General features: G+C 41.6%; 1 protein-coding gene across 1 annotated transcript in view; it reads left to right on the top strand.

The window, feature by feature from the left end:
- Positions 1 to 361: 361 nt before the first annotated feature.
- Positions 362 to 18,911, top strand: part of SLIT3 (slit guidance ligand 3) — a 793,796-nt gene continuing 775,246 nt past the window's right edge. Inside the window, exon 1 of the mRNA XM_005295705.5 lies at positions 362 to 1,209. Within this exon, the coding sequence (XP_005295762.1) occupies positions 1,025 to 1,209 (185 nt within the window). The 5' untranslated portion in view covers positions 362 to 1,024. The remainder of the gene's footprint in view (positions 1,210 to 18,911) is intronic.

The raw sequence follows: 18,911 nt of genomic DNA on the forward strand, positions 1-18,911 counted from the left end.
GGAAAGTTGGGGCCGCTGGGTAGGACGCGGAAGCGTCGGGCGGTTTGGGGGCGCTGCTGCAGCCTGCACGTTCCTGTCTGAACCCCGATCCGGGGCCGCTCCCAGCGAGGGGACCCCAAGCCGTAGTGCTACCGGCGGGGGCCGCAGCAGAGCCCTTACCTTTGCCCCTTGCGCTCTGCTGCAGAGAGCGCGCCCTCCTGGTGCCGCCCCGCGCGCAGAGCCCGGCAGAGCGCACGGGACAATGGCCATGGCTCGGGGCCACTCCAAGTCCGACACTTCCACCTCCTCTCTTCCCCCCAAAGTTCAGAACTTTGCCGACGTCAGGGGCTCGGCAGCCAATGAGAGCTGGCCTGGATATTTTGGGAGGAGAGGGGGGCGGAGTGGCCCCCGTGGTTCTGGTGTCTGCCTGGCCGCCTTGCGCGCAGTGAATGGGAAGGCGGCCGCCGCGGGAGCCGCGTCCAGTGCCTTCCGATCCCGCGGCTCTACATAGCGGTGCCCCCCAGCGAGGCTGGCCTGGCATGGGAGCGGCGAAGGTGCAGGAGCCAGGGACTGAGCAGCTGGCTGCTGGAGCGCTCTGAGATCTCCGCCATCGCCTCCCCCAGCGGTTACCTGCCCTGCCAGGTTGGGCGATGCGGAGTGGGGTGGGGGGCTGCTTGCCGAAACCCCTGATGGATGGTTAGCTCTGTTTACCTTAACTCCCTGCTCCTCTTTCATCTGCGGACTCCTCTGGCTGGAGCGCTGCTAAACTCCTCGCCTGCTGGTGCCGGTTAGATAACACTGGGAAACCTGAAAGGCTGAAAGGCACCACGGAACATAACCCTCCCCCCAGATCTCCCTGGAAGATTGGGAGGTGCTCCAAGGACTCCAGGAGTGCGAGCGGAGATGCGGGGAGAGGTGGGCTCTCTCGGGCTGTGCTGAGAACCCCTCGCAGCCCTTTGCACTCTCTGCCGCTGGGGTTTCCCACCTCTGAGGACTGCCTGCCCTTGCATCCTTTTGCACCCTTTGGGGAAGGGATACGGAGACCATGTTGCTCGGTGGGAGTCGTGCATCCCTGTGGCTGGGAGTGATCCTGAGCTTCTGGAGCTCCGTGGCTTGGATGCCTGTTGGAGGATGCCCCAATAAATGTACCTGCTCTGCCTCCAACGTGGATTGTCATGGGCTGGGACTGAAAACCGTGCCGCGGGGTATTCCCAGGAATGCAGAGAGACTGTAAGTAACACACACTTAGGTTTCGAGAGTACTTGTAGGAGCGCTCTTGGTGAGATTCCCTGCAGATTCATATCGGTGCAGACTCCGAGCCCGCTCAGTCCTAACAGCTTAAATAATCAAGCACAGATTCACGTTTGCAGGAGGGGAGGGGGAGGAACCTTTCCGAAGTTATAGCCGCTCTGATCCTGCTTCTGTGCTAATCAAGCCCTATGTGTCAGGTTCTTGTTTCTTGCAGTAACTTAAGTTTAAAATCTTGCTGTGGTGGGTTTTGCAGTAACTAGTTTAAGGGCTTCAAAACTCTCTGGCTGTGGCACTGACACGGGTTAGCACTGGAAACACTCCAGGAGATTTAACATATGATTAAAAATCTGGGTGCTTTCACCTGGAGGCTAGTATTGATTCCTTCTTGCTTTGTTTCCCAGCACGGTGACTGCATTCCCATGGAAACATCAGCTCCTGGCAGAAATAAAGTAAAATGGATAATAGATTGCATTAAAACAATCTCTGGTTTCTGTCTTAAACTGACAGAGCAAGGCAATGTTATGGGGAAGCCTGTCACTTAGTAGTCCTTTACTCCCCTTATGGTATATCCTAGATACTGCTGTGTGGTGGGGTATTTCAGACAGCATGAGCTACAATACCTGAGTGCAACAGGAGGAGTTAGGGGCCCTAATGCTTTCTAAGGCTTTGTGACCATACACCATAAATGCACTGTTAAATTGCTATCTTGAGGCTAAAGTTTCTTCGTGAATGCCTCAGCTTTTTCAATCTTAAATTAACCCTTAATGGAATGCTGGAGATACATTCCACGTTGCTTCAAGGGATCTCTGACACTGGTTACTACCGTGCATATGGCATATAGATATTTCACACAATATGTAATGGAGATGTGTAGAACTGAACATTTGACAGAACGTCATTGCAGCTCTATAGTTAGTTGCCAATAACCAAACTGAAGCGTAGTTAAGTTTTTTAAAATTAGCTATCCCATACGAAATATACTTCAGTGGTTTGGAACTATTCTGCAAATAACACAGTTAGCCCAATGTAGGGATTGACTGCCTATCATATTTCATTTTGTCTAGTGGAGTCAGTTTATTTAGTGAAAGCTCAGACCCTCAAACTGTTTTACCTTCCTGGAACTAAAAAAGAAGCAGATGAATTGTGACTAAGCAAAAAGTTCTCATGGGCTCAACTCTCAAAGGCTAAGATTCAGCCCAGGGTGAATTGTTATGAAGGTCATTAATGGTTCCACAAATGCAACTCATAATGGAAATATTAGCCCTTTAATGATAGCAGTTTTGTTATCTTACAAACCACACAACTTCCCAGTATGGCAATTCAGCGATACTTTGCAATTTCGCACACAGACCATTTTAACACCAACTGAGCAAATGAATGTCAGTGTTTTGAAAATGATTAACATCTATTGTTGCATAAAACTCTGATCTGGAACTTGAGACACTGTTTAGCAGCAGCCTTGGAATATAGAGAATAGAGTTCAACCTAGTAGCAGAATACAGAGTCGTCAGCAGTAACACTAGGTCTATATACTACCCTAAATTCATAGGCCGTGCACAACTCATAAACTTGGTGAGATGTGCATATTCTGTATGCAAGATTCAAGGTCTAGAAGCTGAAATGAGTTAAATTTGGGCTAGAAATAAGGTGCAAATATTAACAATAAGGTATTTGACCTTTGGAACAATTTACTTAGGGACATAGTGAATTCATTATCACTTAAGACATCCAGTCTTGACTTAGACTTTTCTAAAATATATATTCTAGCTCAGTCACAAGATATGGGCTTAATGCAGGTATTACTGGGTGAAATTTAATGGCTTGTGCTCTGCCAGAGGTCAGTTTAAATTACAATTGTCCCTTCTGGCCATAAATTCTATGAATCTATATACATGTACAAGTGGTTAATACAGCAAAATTATAGATGTACACTAAATGGTTGTAATATCCAGTATAGATTATAAAACAGCAAAGTTTTAATCCTTTACCACAAATGTACTCTTTTATAATAGGCTGATAAAACTTGAAGACTCTAACATACCTCAGAAATAAAACTACTGAAGATCGTTTTGCGGAAAATTAATCTCATTGGTGTAATACAGTATCTCAGATGATCTTTGTTATAATGTGTAAATGGAGAGCTTCTTAAGTTATTAATGTAGACTCTAAAATAGCAGACTATTAACTTGCCAGTATTCACTCATGCATAGTATTAACTGATAGCTTGTGAAAGTAGCATACAGACTGCAGTGTAATAAGATTTGAGGACTATCTAGAAGATGTATATTAGAGTCTATATTTTTATTACCGCATCCTATCTACCAGTACCCATTATTTCTTCAATGTTTTATTCTACTGATGCTGATAGTATCTTATGAACCATTTGTGCTGTTTTTAGAGTATCAGCTGAAATATAACCTTTTCAAAATACTTTTTTCTATTTTGAATCCTTATTTAAATTGGTATAGTAAACCAACTTTTTTTCTTATGCTAGATTTGATAATTACACTAACTTATACGAATATAAGAATGCCCATAGTGGGTCAGCGCAACGGTCCATCTAGCCCTGACAGTGCCACGGGACAGATGCTTTAGAGAGAGTGAACAGAACGGGAGCACTCTATCAAGTGAACTTGAAATTCACAGATGGAAATAAGGCCTTTTTGGAATATCATCTGATATCCAAATTCATCAGACCAGGAACTCATTCTGATGCCTTGTTTTTCTACCTGTTAAATAAATGCCTGTTTTCTGTTCACTTAGCCATAAATATTCTATGTATTCAATAATTGCTCAGGGCTTGAAATGTGCTGTTAGAATCTCACTAGATCTTGGAGCCACCTTAGGCAGTTACTCTCAATCTTAACTTTTCTTGTTAAACTTCGGAGCCTACTAAGGGGTCCAATTGCCTGAAAAATGACAAGTGAAACTTGAATGGAGTGATTATATCACTCAGTTCTGTGTGCTCTATGGCAATCTGCTAATTCTGTGCGTGACATTAGATTGTCTTGATTTGTAAAAAACACATCTAAAAAAGTGGGTTTTTACCCACGAAAGCTTATGCCCAAATAAATCTTAGTCTTTAAGGTGCCACTGGACTCCTCATTGTTTTTGTGGATACTGACTAACACAGCTACCTCTCTGATTATTGATTTGTAGTTTTCTACTATTTTGCTTAATATACTGCCTTCTGACTAGTAAAAAAAAAAAGTTTAAATAGCTGTGAAATGATAATGCTATCACCCAGGTCAGAAAACAAATAGCTGTGGTTCGTAAGATACCTTGGAAAATGTCATTCTCAGGAGTTTCTTGACAGCTATTTGCACGCCAATGTACTTTACTCTGTATAAAGGGAAGTTTTCATCCTTTCTGCATCCAGGTAAGGCTGAAAATGCTAGTTGTAGCTTGTTTTGATTTGAAATTGACAATAGATCTAACCACATCACTTAAAATACTTCCACACTAAGCTCTTAAAATTATGGTTTTGCACAACTTCCAGAATGTTTGGGCTATTGCAGCCAGGCTAAATATTATTTTAATTTTGTTTTAAAATGAATCCAAATGGAAAATAAACTAAAAATGTAACATTAAGGAGACCTTGAGAAAAGCATTCCACCAAAGAAATGGGTGCTTTACACTTGTTCTTTAAAATTAACTAGCACAAATCTACCTGTATCAAGAGAGATGCAAAGTCACTAGAGTTTTTTTAATATGATAAAAAACTGTCAAAGCAGTGACTTTAATAATGAATGTGAAACTTATGCTTTATTTTTTTAATGTCTGGAAATTGCTTCTCTTGGAAAGAAAATTGGTGGTGGTAACTCTTTCCAAGGGTTGCAATCTGCAGAGCAACCAGTGGTCACCAAGATGATATAATCCTGAGGAAAATTGGACTAAACTTTTTACAATGTAATGTTCCATAGTAAATTGTAAAAAATTGCAGTATCAAATCTAGAGTATAAGCATGGCTGCATTTTACATAATGTCAGCACATTTTATGCTAGTCCCCTTCCCTTAAAAGTCTAGTATAAATTTAATTTATGCTAGCAGTGTTATATGCAAAGCTAAACAAACACAGCAGAGATTTCAGTGTAATGTATCCGTGCAGCAAAGATATGGCTAAATGCAGAGGAAATGAATGGTAGTTGAAATGAAAATATTTGCCGTGAAGCACAGAGTAAACAGATGTTGCGTTTACCTTTTGTACTGTGAAAGGAACCTACAAATGTAATTCTCCTTCTACCCAAAACCTCAGACAAGAACATTCAACAAAATGAAATGGGCTCTAAAATATGGATTTTAGTTTTTTAACCGATGCTCTTAAAGAAATTTTCTACATGAACAAATATATCAGTAGCATAGGCAAAGCGTGGCTTGACATCTTACTTTGTTTCTTGGCTTAAATACATACTGGTAACTTACATATTTAAACAAACATTTAGTCTTTGCAGACTTGCATAACAAAATCCTGAAAAGTGAATGTAACTACATTACAAGCACCCTAAATAATGGAGAAAATTACTGGTTTAAAAATTTTATCAGCCTTTAGCAAGTAGCTAAGCATTATGATCAACTTCTGTAGAGAGGAGTCACTGCGTACAGACAACAGTAAATGGTGATATATGTGGCTCCGATGAAGGATTATTGACCTAAGCAAATATTGGTTATTTAGAAATTACATAGCACATGTAAGGATGTACTTCACATTCAGCTTTTTGGATGTATCTTACTTTACCAAAATGTTCTATAGGACTATACTTGTTTAATTAACTGAGCTGGTATGCTGTAATCAGTTTCTGGAAGTGCTGTCATTTCCATGTACAATTTCATATTATAGTCTATTTTTTTTCCACTGGAATCTTGACTGGCTGTGCCATGTTATGAAGAGGGAAATAGTTCTATAGTTAAAACCTTTAGTTGTACAGATAAAATCATGCTCAAGGCCAATTTGTTTTGTGGCATGCTAGTATTCGCTTGTGAATATTGCTTTATTGGAAAATGCCTTTAGCTTCTCAGCTTGATGGTTAATTTACCTTTTCTATAAGGTTCGTGAAACCATCATACGATGATAACCTAAACATTTGACTCTTGACATGCATTTGTGTAGGGAACTGACTTATCTTCTAATATTTGTTTTTGGAAGTTGTTTGTAATCTTGTTACACAGTATAATTTGTGATTTTTGTTTGTGTAGTGCTTGTGAAGAGGGACTCCACTGCTGTATCACTTTGGGATGCTGTGAGCTATTCAGGACAGACCATCTCAAACAGTTATGGTGTTGAATTTATTAACTTAATTAGAACAGAAACCTAGATCTGTAATGAAGCGCAGTAGACTTAACTCTTACAGCACTTTAAATCCATGATTTCAAAGCACATAACAATTAGTCAGTCAGCCCAGTTTTACAGATGAGGTTAGGGTGACCAGATTCAAGTGTGAAACATCGGGACACTTTTTTGGGGGCATTGGGGAGGAAGAGGGATATAGTTGTGTATATAAGACAAAGCCCTTAATATCAGGACGGATCCGATAATATCAGGATATCTGGTCACCCTAGCTGAGGAACGTGCATTGACTAGTGCACCGTGTCACAGCCAGTCACTGGTCCATTTAGACCACATAATACCCTTCTACTCCAAATCTGAAGATGTTTAAGATTGAAAAACATAGCCAAAATTTACATAGAGCTCAGATCTAGCTTCTGTTAGGTATGACGTTTTAGCACATCTGTTTCCTCAACAGTCAGTGTCTCCTCCTTCTCCTGTTAAATGGTAAGTTTTTTGGTGGCATATTACTTTTCTGAATTGGTAGAGCAAAGTTTTTGTTTCACTCTCCGCAGCAAGGCTAATCACTCTCCTACACTATGCTTGAGTATCTAATTTAAGTATGTCGATATTTAGGAGCAATTTGGAAGTTTAGTCATCTGCATACTATGGAATTTTTTCATGTGGTCTGGGGTTTCTGTTGTATAAATATATTATTGTGGTTTTCTTGGCCTGAGTGAATGGAACTGCAAGGTCACACTGGCTTGTAATACTTTTCAGCCTACTCAGCTTTGTTTGTCACGTCACTTACTCCAAGCTCCTTTCTTCAATACTTCTGTATTACTGCAGAGCATTTTTTAAAATATATGCAAATATTTTAAATATATTGATTGTCAGATTAACATTCTGACTTTCAAGAAGTCTTACCACTAAGGATTATTATTCACTTATGTATATACCAGTTGTGTCCAAAAGCCCCAGTCAAGACCCATTGTACTAGGCCATGTGCCAGTAAGGGGAGATAGCATGTTCTTCTAAACACAAACTATTTAAAGCCCTGATTAAAACAAAAACAAAAACCTTAGCTTAATTTTACTTGCATGTCTTTGCCTTCCTAATTTAATGGGACTGCTCATGTGCATACAGTAAAGCATGTGCATGTTTGCTGGATCATGGTCTCACTATATTATAGTTGTTTATTGTCTAAACAATGGAAGGGGATGGAGGACGAGGGTAGCAACCACAATACCAGTAATTACATGGTTTAGCAATGTGCACAACTGTTGCACTCTCTTGTCAGATGCTGAAACTTTAATAGTCTCCTTATGCCAACAGCAGATCAGAGGTGGTCTGTCATCTTGGGTGTCTCTGTTAGGGAGGGGTGAAAAGTTAACTTAGAAACAGTAGATAATAATAAAGTAGGGATGTTACTTGTAGGCTTATATTATTTTTATTTCCTTGACGCCATCTAGTTTTGAAGCCCCTTTAGTCTTTTAAACCTAAGCTCATATCAAAGACACTGCTGAAAGAAGTACAGCAAAAAAGGCCAAGAGGCTATCTTTGCGAAGAAAGCTATTCTGTCTTTTTTTCTTTAGGCATATCCAATAATTTAAATGGTGCATGCGCTGCTTTTTTGATCACAGGCTTGAGAAAATGAGGCTGTGTACGAAAGGCATGAATTGCAAGCCCTAGGATTCAAAAAACATGGTCCAACTGGTGGCCCACGGGCCAGATCCACTTCTTGGGACAATTCTATCTAGCCTGTGAATGCACATTGTAGAGCAAAATGGTATCCTTTGCACAGCATGACCTCACACATGCAGTGCATGCAAGGTCATACTATGCAGAGGACGCCATTTTGGACCACCTAAGTCAGGGGTCGGCAACCTCTGGCACGCGGCTCGCGAGAGTAAGCACCCTGGCGGGCCGGGCCAGTTTGTTTACCTGCACGTTGGCAGGTTCGGCTGATCACGACTCCCACTGGCTGCGGTTCGCTGTCCCAGGCCAATGCGGGCTGCGGGAAGCGGCACGGGCCGAGGGGTGTGCTGGCCATGGCTTCTCGCCACCCCCATTGCCTGGGATGGCAAACCGCGGCCAATGGGAGCCACGATCGGCCGAACCTGCCAACGCGGCAGGTAAACAAACTGGCCCGGCCCGCCAGGGTGCTTACTCTCGCGAGCCGCGTGCCAGAGGTTGCCGACCCCTGACCTAAGACATGTAAGGGAGAATTGCATGCCTCACTAAAAATGTCACAGCATCCCACTGAAGCAAGCTAAAGTTACCTGCTGAAGTCTTTCCAGACCTATTCAGACTGATGGCACACTCTCTCTCTCACACACACACACACACACACACACACACACACACACACACACACACACACATTTTTTTTCCTAATGGAATGGTTTCAAAATGAGTTTTAAAATATCTGCATTATCACCAGTATCCATATGAAAATACCTACAGTAACTGGACAATGTACAAGGCAGGAAAAACTTGGCTAGCATTTAAGTAATGTAAATAAGGATCCAGTCATTATTCAGTAGTTTGGTATTTGCTGTAACAACATTAATCACTATGGATTAATTTGAGCATCATGTGGCTATAGTCAGTAATTGTACAGGAATACCAGCATAATTTAGCTATTTAATATATCACAATTTTCAAGCATTGATCGTGGTATTGACACTGACATCCAACATGATTAGTATTCCTCGGATGGCCCTTCTGGATGGGTAAAATACTCTGTGTTTGTTTACATGGCCTTGTCATTTGGCCTATGGGGGTGTGAATTGCAGCATGCGCCAGCATGCAGTGTTTTAACTCCCCCATGTGGACATTACAGGTGTGAACTAAAAGGTACCTAATTTATGTTAATGTGGTACTCTTTAAACAGGACAGCGTTAATGTGAAATAAGTGCTTTTAGTTGGCTCCCCAGCATAGTCAGAGAACAGCATACTAGTGCATGCTGCAGATTACATCTCTGTAATCCAAGCTGTGGGGCTGTGTAGACATAACCTCAGGTTTCCAGATAATGGCAGGGGAATGGGGACACCATATAAACATGTAACAAAAGCCAGTAAACAGGGGTTTAACAGCTTAAGTCTTAGTATGGCAAATATCACACACTTTAGCTTATGGGCTTGTTCCGGAGACTGAGTCAGGATACGATGCCTCCTAGGAGCTGCTAGCTCAAGTGACCCAAGGTTTAGTTGTTCCAGGTCCCTTTACGTAGTTCCAGTTACCCAGAGTGCCTCATTTCCTTTGGCTGCCCGCTTTTGCACCTGGTTCCTGGAAATTAACAGCAGCTGGGCTGGCCTAGGCCTAATGGCAACCATTTCTCGTGAGTAGGAGATTTAAGAGGAATCCAGCTTCTCTCATTCCTGCATCAAGATGAGGAGAGGAAGCCACTGCTTAAGATCTTGGCTTTTCCCTGGGCTCACTGGATATACACACAGGCCTGTAAAAAGGAAAACAAAATTCTTGTATGCAACTTAAATATATCAGGCTCTCCTTCTGGTCACAGCTGTACTGTTATCCAACTCTTTTACTCTGCTGTAACTTCCTAACCGCATTTCTGGAAATGGGGGTGTTCCATCCAGCTCTAGTTTTTCAACTTTGGCTGAAGACAACACTGAACTTTCATTTAGCATTTAAAGTTCATGTAAATTCCTTGTGCTTTGAAAATATTTAATTCTGAACTATTTTGACAAACCTGGAAAACTAATTCCAAGTTCTCAAAGCCCACCTGAAAAAGGGTGATTTTGTTTTTCCTGCCTGACTTCGTCTCTGTAATTCCACAATGACAAATGAGTTGCATAATCTTAAATTCCTATTTTTCAGTGATTTGAGCTGTTTAAGTTGTGCACCTCTCTGCATCCTCCTCAAACATAATTCCGTTCTGGTAACACCTCAGTTTGTATACAACTTCCCTGCAGTTAAAAGGGATGGTTCTAGAATACTCACCAGAGTGCTGAGGTGGATAAGCCTTGTTTTGAGGCCACAATCAGTCCCCCCCACACACACCAAAACCATTGAAGCATCTAAAAATGTCATATCACCAGACCTATGAAGCACATGACGAAAGTGCCTCACAAATAACCTAGTTTAAGTGGAAAAAAATAGCCTCAGTTTCTCTTATTTGTTCATGCTCTTCAGTGGTCCTCAGTTGGCTGGGGTACTTGAGTTTGAGCTCCATCTACAGCCCTCTTTCTATCTGAGGGAGCTGGAGAGACATGCTTGTGGTAGCCAACCCTAAGCACTTTAAGCCTCTTATGCTGCTCTTCAGCAATCCCCCCACTGGCTTCTCTTCTCTTGTCAGACTGTTGTACTTCAGGGAGAGAAGGCAGCCTTATTCTTCACCTCCCTCTACAGTGAAAATAGCTTCAGCCCCCAGACCACTGCTACTTGAAGGCAAAAAAGCCATTGAAGATGGCACAAGGAATTACTAAATGTGTGTGGGTGTGAAGAGTTAACAGCTCATGAAGATGCTGGCTTGGAGGTAGGTTGTCCATATAAACCTCTTGAATAGACAATAGAGGACTGCCTATCTGCTTCCAATCACACTAGGTAAGATAGTAAGCTTCCCCCATCCCCCTCCCAATATATGAGGCAGCAGGGAGCTGAGGCCTTCATGGGATGGGCTCAGGAGGGGAAGATAGAATGGGCATGGCGCTTGTTAGAGCCTTTAGGGGGCTTGTTAGGGCCATTATTTTTAGCAAATTTCAGACACTTGTCTTTTAAGTCCACAAAGTTACAGCATTGCAAACTCTAATTTTCAATATGTGGTTTAGAACTGTACTCCCTGAGGCTGGATGACTTGGAGATTCATCAGTTTACTCTAAGGGGAAAAGATGTCAGCTAGTTTTGTGGATGGACACTCATATAAATTTAAATCAGACACTGAACACTTTAACTAGAAAGTAACAAGTAACTAGTTAAAGCATGATGAAAGCAAAGTCATAGCTGAGTACTTGCACATACTGGTAACCATTGAGGGTGGATTGCCTTTTCTTGATCACAGTCTTCTTCTTCCTGCCTCTTCCTCTACTTTGTCATGGCTGGTAAGAAATTACTAATAAAACTGATCTTGATGTGTTATATCACTGTATCTGTATAATCTATTAACATGTTGCCCTGTACCTTTTCCTTAAGACATGAATGAGTAAAACGCTGATGGCTATAACAAGAATTTTTAATCACACATTCACATTTAAAGGCCTTATATGCTGTCTGTAGTCACTGGCTTAGCTCTCCCGTCAGTAAAACTGAATGCACATTAATTAGTGTGCAAAACCATCAGATTACTTAAATGTAATCTACCATCAATAGCTAGCTGCAAACAGAACGAGATTCACATTGGAAAAACCTCTGATTTTTTTTTTGAGCCCAGGTAGTTAATGATAAACTTGTTGCTTGGCTGTTAAATGGCTTTTAGGGCTTACATGGGTAGGAATTTCATGTTCCTGGAAAAACTGAGGTTGACATCACAAAATGGCTGCCACTGTTGACTATTTGGTGTGCTTGGTGTTGGTGCGTAGTCTCAAAAGCTAAAGAATAGGTGGGAATTTTTTCAAAAGTTAATTAAATATAGAACTCTCCCTAAAAGTCATTAGGATTTGGATGGTTAACTCAAAGCTAACTGCCCTTGTTGCCTTGGAAAATCTCACACTGAACTTACATAGATGATACTACTCTGATCCCCTAGTCATAGTCTCTTTCTAGAACAGGAGTGGGCAAACTATGGCCCATCCAGTCCTCCAGATGTTTTAATCCGGCCCTCGAGCTCCTGCTGGGGAGCCTGGTCTGGGGCTTGCCCTGCTTCGCGCGGCTCCTGGAAGCAGCAGCATGTCCCCTCCTCTTCTCTCCTCCCCCCCCCCCCCCCGGCTCCTACGCATAGGTGCAGGCAGGGGGCTCCGCACGCTGCCCCCTCCCCAAGCGCCACCCCCGCAGCTCCCATTGACTGGGAAATGTGGCCAATGGGAGCTACAGGGGTGGCTCCTGAGGACGGGGCAGTGCGCAGAGCTGCCTGGCCGTGCCTCTGCGTAGGAGCTGGGGACGGGACATGCCGCTGCTTCTGGGAGCTGCTTGAGGTAAGAGACGCCTGGAACCTGTACCCTTGACTCCCTCCTTCGCCCCTGCCCCAGCCCTGATCCCCCTCCTGCCCTCTAAACTCCTCGGTCCCAACCCGGAGAACCCTCCTGCACCCCCAACCCCTCATCCCCACCCCAGAGCCTACACCCCCAGCCGGAGCCCTCATCCCCTCCTGCACCCCAACCCCCAATTTCATGAGCGTTCATGGCCCGCCATACAATTTCCATACCCAGATGTGGCCCTCGGGCCAAAAAGTTTGTCCACCTCTGTTCTAGAACATAGGTAGGACAAAACTGAAGGAATTTAAATTACTGAGTGTACATATTATGAGTGTACATATTTTTCTAAGTAGAGAGCTTATGTCTTCAGGACTTTACAATAGGCATGCTTCACCAGCAATAAATGAATAGTGACAAATACAAAATGCTTTGCTTCCTCCAAAGGGTGAGTGATTAGCTAGGTCCACCATGCTAGTTTCAGGAAATTCTTATTATATGATAACCATAGAGCAAGGCTGGAATAAAGAAGAGATGTTGTCACAAAGCGCCAGGAAATTGTTGCAAATATATTTTGACTAATCCTTCTTAATGACACAAATATGTGGCGACTCTAGCGCATAATAAAATCAGTGCATGTGGGACCTGAAAAACACATGGGACAATATTAATATGAGAACTTCATTTTGAAGGGCGTTCCTGTGTCTGTGTAGCTGGCATGCCTAATGCAAGTTCTGCATTGTACACCTCTACCTCGATATAACGCTGTTCTCGGGAGCCAAAAAATCTTACCGCATTATAGGTGAAACCGCGTTATATCGAACTTGCTTTGATCCACTGGAGTGTGCAGCCCCGCCCCCCGGAGCACTGCTTTACCGTGTTATATCCGAATTCGTGTTATATCGGGTCGCGTTATATCGGGGTAGAGGTGTATATAATACTTAAATTGCAATATACCAGTGACCTTGCTTTAGGAACTCTTATGAAATTGTCACTTTGTTCATAAAGTTAAATTATTATTATGTTGAAGGAGAGAGGTTTTGCTTTAATCTACTTGAAATGTCTGGATGCAACGTCTTTTGAAGTTATTTTCTTTTCTTCTCTTAAAAACTGGCCAGGGTACTAGCTCCATAGCAGTCTCCTGTTTAGTTAGCCGTATAAAACAGGTAGCCTGCTCAGATCAGGTTGGTTAGCTGTACTAAACGATGTTCCGGGGTGGTGGAAGGAGACATGTTCAGATTCCATCTAGTGCTCCTCAAAAGTGGTAGCTGCAGATTAGAGATAGTGGCGTAGTAAGTATTTCAACTGGAAAGCAGACTCTGGAGGACTGGGGGAGCCACATTTATATAGGATAATTGTATGCTGATGAGTGAAGAAACACTAAAAAAGAACACACTTTGTAGGAGATATCTGTGGTCTGTGTAGGGAAGTGGGGGAAAGGAAGAGAGGACAATTCTATAAGGAGGGGAGAAAGCAGGACCGAGTCATTGCAGTGAAGTGAGTCAGAGTTCTTGAAGTGCAGAATAGAAATCGGAGCCTTGTTATTTTTCTATAAATGGAAATGAGTGTTCAGAGAGGTGAGGTCCAAGAAGCAAAGACCATTGGGGGGGGTAAGAGGGAGGTGGGTGGAAGTCCCTTGGATAAGAACACAAAAGATTTTACCAGTGAGAAGGCCCCTCATTCTAAGGGGGTTTAAGTACACGGTGGTTTTTAAATTATTTCATGCCACAAGATAGAAATTGCTGTACTATATTTAGATTGTATTTATTCCAATGAGTTTTTGAATAACTGCCTGTGTGAACTTGTGAATTACTAGAAACATTGCAAAATGTACGGCTCTTTGGGCTCTCGCATGTCATGAAGGGAGGCGGGGGGTGATTCCAAATTTTGGTGAGACTGCCATTACTTTTTAAATTAAACAAACAACAACAAAATATTGCTTTCCATGCAGATTTCCCTGTACTAAATGTAGAACAGAGGCTCAATGCAAAACAGTTTCATAAGCAAGAATGGTTACGATAACATGTCATGCCAAATGTGAGTGCAATTTAAGTAGCCTGTGGGAAACCAATCTTGTTTACAATAACTTCTGTTGCATGATGGAATTTAAAGTTGACTTAATACACACGGAAGTGTGCTGTAAAATAGGTCAGATCAGCATCTTTCCACCAAGCAGCCAAACCAAAAATGGAGGGCAGAGGGAGTTCAAGGGAAGAAGCCACATGAAAGACATTAGAATTAATGAGGATTCAGCATTACTCTAATTAATAACTGGCAAATTAGTAGAGAATTTTTCATCATTTCAATTTACTTATTAAAACTCTTCACTTCCATTACTCTGGACAGTTGTTTTCTAGCTGCTTGCTTATTAGGAGACATATCAACCATGTGCACTCCTAGAGATGAACGCAAGTGCTCTATGAAGAGTTCTAAGCCAATGTGTGGGTTAAAGTCAGGGAATGCCAAGGCTCAGCCCTGAAGTTGACCGAAAGCATCTTCATTTATTGATGATGGTTTCATATTGAAAAATGCAATATTGAACAGGCATTGCAACTACAACTGGTGAAATGTTATTAGCCATCAATATGAACCTTTTTTGTTAGTGTATAATTCACAGATGGATCCTGATTTCTTAACTGGGGGTTAAACTTAGGCACCCAATTGTTAATAATTTTGCTATGAAGGCTTAGAGGGAAGGATGAAGTGTTGGCCCCATGGAACACAGAACTACATCTTTTGCTAAATCTTAAGGCAGCAGCTAAAGAAATGCTCTTCATAATCATACAATGGGCCAACACATCAAGATACATAAAATGGCTTTACAGTTCTTCACAGAAGGCCTTTCTCTACCCATCCTATTCAGTCATTAACTTCACAAAAAGCATTGGTGTCTCATTTCCTGATGCATTAATTTCAAAGTTCTCATTCTCAAGGCTGTGCACCACTCCTCCACTGCCTGCCTCTACTTTGCTATTCTACCCCTCTTATCCTTTGAATTCTGCCCCATCCTTTCTTGCTGGCTCTTCAAGTTGCCAATTCTCCTTTATGTTCCAAGCACCTTCCCGAGGTTCTTCAAGTCCCTGTTTAAATTCTACTGCTTTTGAGAAACCTTTCTATGTTAACCCCATGCTTGATGTCACTGCATTGTTCAACATGTTATATTTAAGCTCTTGGGCACAGAAACCTTGTTCCCATTGTTGTGCTTGCAAACACAGTTAACCTCACATCAGTGTTGAACATATTCTAACAAATCCTTAACATGGATTAGGAAGGATAAGCAAGTCCTATTCATTGTGAGTAATGTAACCTTATCTTTAAAAGACATATATGCTTTGAGGAGTGGAGTGGAGAGATATTATCTTAGAGAATTGAATCTTGACTGCAATTTACCTTCTTTATTCACTAACAAAGTACCCTTAAATGAGATTAATACAATACATGTGAGTATATGTGAATTCACGTAGTCACTGGGGAAGTTAATGATGAAGTCGGTAAGTAAAAAGTGAAACAAGCTGTGAAATGTACCTATATGCTTACTAAAATAATGCAGCAGATAGCTGGTGGAAGTGTTGCCTGTTTGAGCAAAGGTACTCAAATCTCTCACATTCCTGTCTGTACCATTGTTTGGGCTTCAATCCAAACATGCTGGATTGATGTAGTAACCACCTACATGTCCATGGAACCAGCTGGTGTATGTTGGATTTGGAAGAGGAGGGGGCTGCTGTTGCCTACAGGGAGTATGTAATTGCTGTAGGAAATTAAGTAGGAGTGCTTAATTTAAAAAAGTACTCTGACTTCTGGAAAGAAATAGCATGAAGCTCTAAATGGAGCCAAAAAATAAGCAATGCTCTTGTAAACACAACTGTAGAGTTTTATACGAGTTCCTCAGATGAAAGAAAATGGTGCCTGAGTTGAAGTGGCACAGATTACTGCAATCTCTTCTTTACTTTAGATAACTAGTGCATCTGGGATTCTCCATGTTCAGCTGTCTGTTTCTGCTATAGCTATAATGTTTCACTGTGCTTTGGTCTTAAAGCTTGCTGTCAAGCTAATCTGCAAAATGGTTTCTTCCTTTGTACCTAGGAAATAGAATCATAGAAATGTAGGGCTGAAAAGGACCTTGAGAAGTCATCAAGTCCAGTCCCTGGTGCTGAGGCAGGACCAAGTAAACCTAGACCATCCCTGTCCAAACTGTTCTTAAAAACTTGCAGTGATGGGGATACACAACCTCCCTTGGAAGCCTATTCCAGAGCTTAACTACCCATATAGTTAGAAAGTTTTTCCTGATATCTAACCTGAATCTCCCCTGCTGCAGATTAAACCCATTACTATTTGTCCTAACTTCAGTGCACATGCAGAACAATTAATCATAGTCCTCTTTATAACAGCTCTTAACATATTTAAAGATCGCTATCAGGTCCCTCTTCAGTCTTCTTTTCTCAAAACTAAACATGCCCAGCTTTTTTAACCTTTCTTCATAGGTCAGGTTTTCTATACTGCTCATCATTTTTGTTTCGTTTCTCTGGACTCGTTCCAATTCACATCTTTCCTGAAGTGTGGAGCCCAGAATTGGACACAATATTCCAGGTGAGGCCTCACCAAGTGCTGAGTAGAGTAGGACCATTCTCTCCCTTGTCTTACATACAACAACACTCTTGTTAATACACCCCAGAATGGTATAAGCCTTTTTCGCACCTGTATCACACTGTTGACTCATTCAATTTGTGATCCACTTCCCCCCAGATCCTTTTCAGCAGTACTATGCCCTAGACAATTATTCCCCAGTTTTTAGCTGTACGTCTGATTTTTTTTCCTTCCTAAGTGAAGTACTTTGCACTTGTCTTTATTGATTTCATCTTGTTGAATTCAGCTCAATTTTCCAATTTGTCAAGATCATTTTGAATTCTAACCGTGTCTGATTTTACATTTTGTTACCTAGACATTTTTATTTGGCATACAGCAACACTGAGTTGATTAGATTCAAACTCGGGAAAGGGGTGCAGGGTACATCACAGCTCCAAAGTTTCACATAAACTCTCTCCTTTTATAGACATTTATACATTTTATTGCGTTTACTATACATTATATTACATACATTGGATTGGTTACCTTGTAGGAACCAATTCTGGTATAGCATGCTCTGTTTATGTTCTATTTATGCTTGACCTACTCTTTATTTAATTTTTATATTTTTAATGTATTTGGTTGTTTTTTTGTTTATAGTAAATGGTTCCCTGAGTGTTCTCCCTCTTATCTTAGCTGGCTCAGACATTTTGTTCTTTTGGCCTCCTGGCCTATTTGCTTATTTTAGTTAGCACAAACATTTTGTTTCCAGCCTGATCATTCATTTACCTCCCTAATTCTATCTTCCAAAGCATGAGGCCTCCTGTCTCCTTTCTTTCCACCCCGTGTTTAATTACTCATATTAGGTCAAGCCTACCTACTTACCAGTGCCTTTGTTTTTCATATTTGCTGTTAGTTGGGCGATGGACACTAATTGTCGTTTTTTAATTTGTATGAAATTAGTGGTATTAATGGACAAGGGAGGTGTAGATGCAAACAGAATGCTTACCAGTGACTCCCATTTGGTGGTGTCTGTCACAGCCTCTCTCACACAATCTCCTTCATCTACATGCTTGGACATAGGGCATGGCTCCCAATCTGAGTCAGTCGGGTGAGGTTTAGACAAAATCCATTTAGGCTTTCCTGGCATGGTGTTGTCCCCACCGAAAAGTTTGTGGTATTTCAGAGCACATACTGTGTTCCCGAGTTGTACCACCTCCTTCACTTCCTTTGTAATGACTAGTTGGGTCCAACCTTCCTTCCTTGTGGTTAGGTTTATTTGTGCTGAGCACTCTTAGAACCATCTTGGCTTCATTCATTTACAGCAGGCTGTTTACTTCATCTTCTCCTTGCGTGGCCATATTCACACAGGGATAATGCTATTGATAGGTCTTGTTTTTTATTGTATTTATACTGTTGACATATGCCATTGTTTTTAGGATTCCCTATCCATCTAGGTTTAGCAAATATAATTGGCACAGTTGAACTATTAATTCATGGGTGTTCAAGGTCCAGGACTTTCTAGCCTTGCAAATTTTTCTCCCTAACATTTTCTCCCTAATTCTCTTTTCCACTAGTGTGGTCTAGATAAGTGTGATGTTTAATAATCTTGACCATTCCCCCTGCTTTATTTCTTAGGTGCAGAACAAGTTTGGTAACATATATACTGCATGTAATTGCTAAAAACATTATTTAATGAATTAATTACAGCATTTACAGATATATTCATTCATTTTAAAGTTTGCTCTATGGAATGCATATTATT

Source organism: Chrysemys picta, chromosome 8 (genome assembly GCF_011386835.1).
Source record: "Chrysemys picta bellii isolate R12L10 chromosome 8, ASM1138683v2, whole genome shotgun sequence".
In the NCBI taxonomy this organism is placed as follows: Eukaryota; Metazoa; Chordata; order Testudines; family Emydidae; genus Chrysemys; species Chrysemys picta.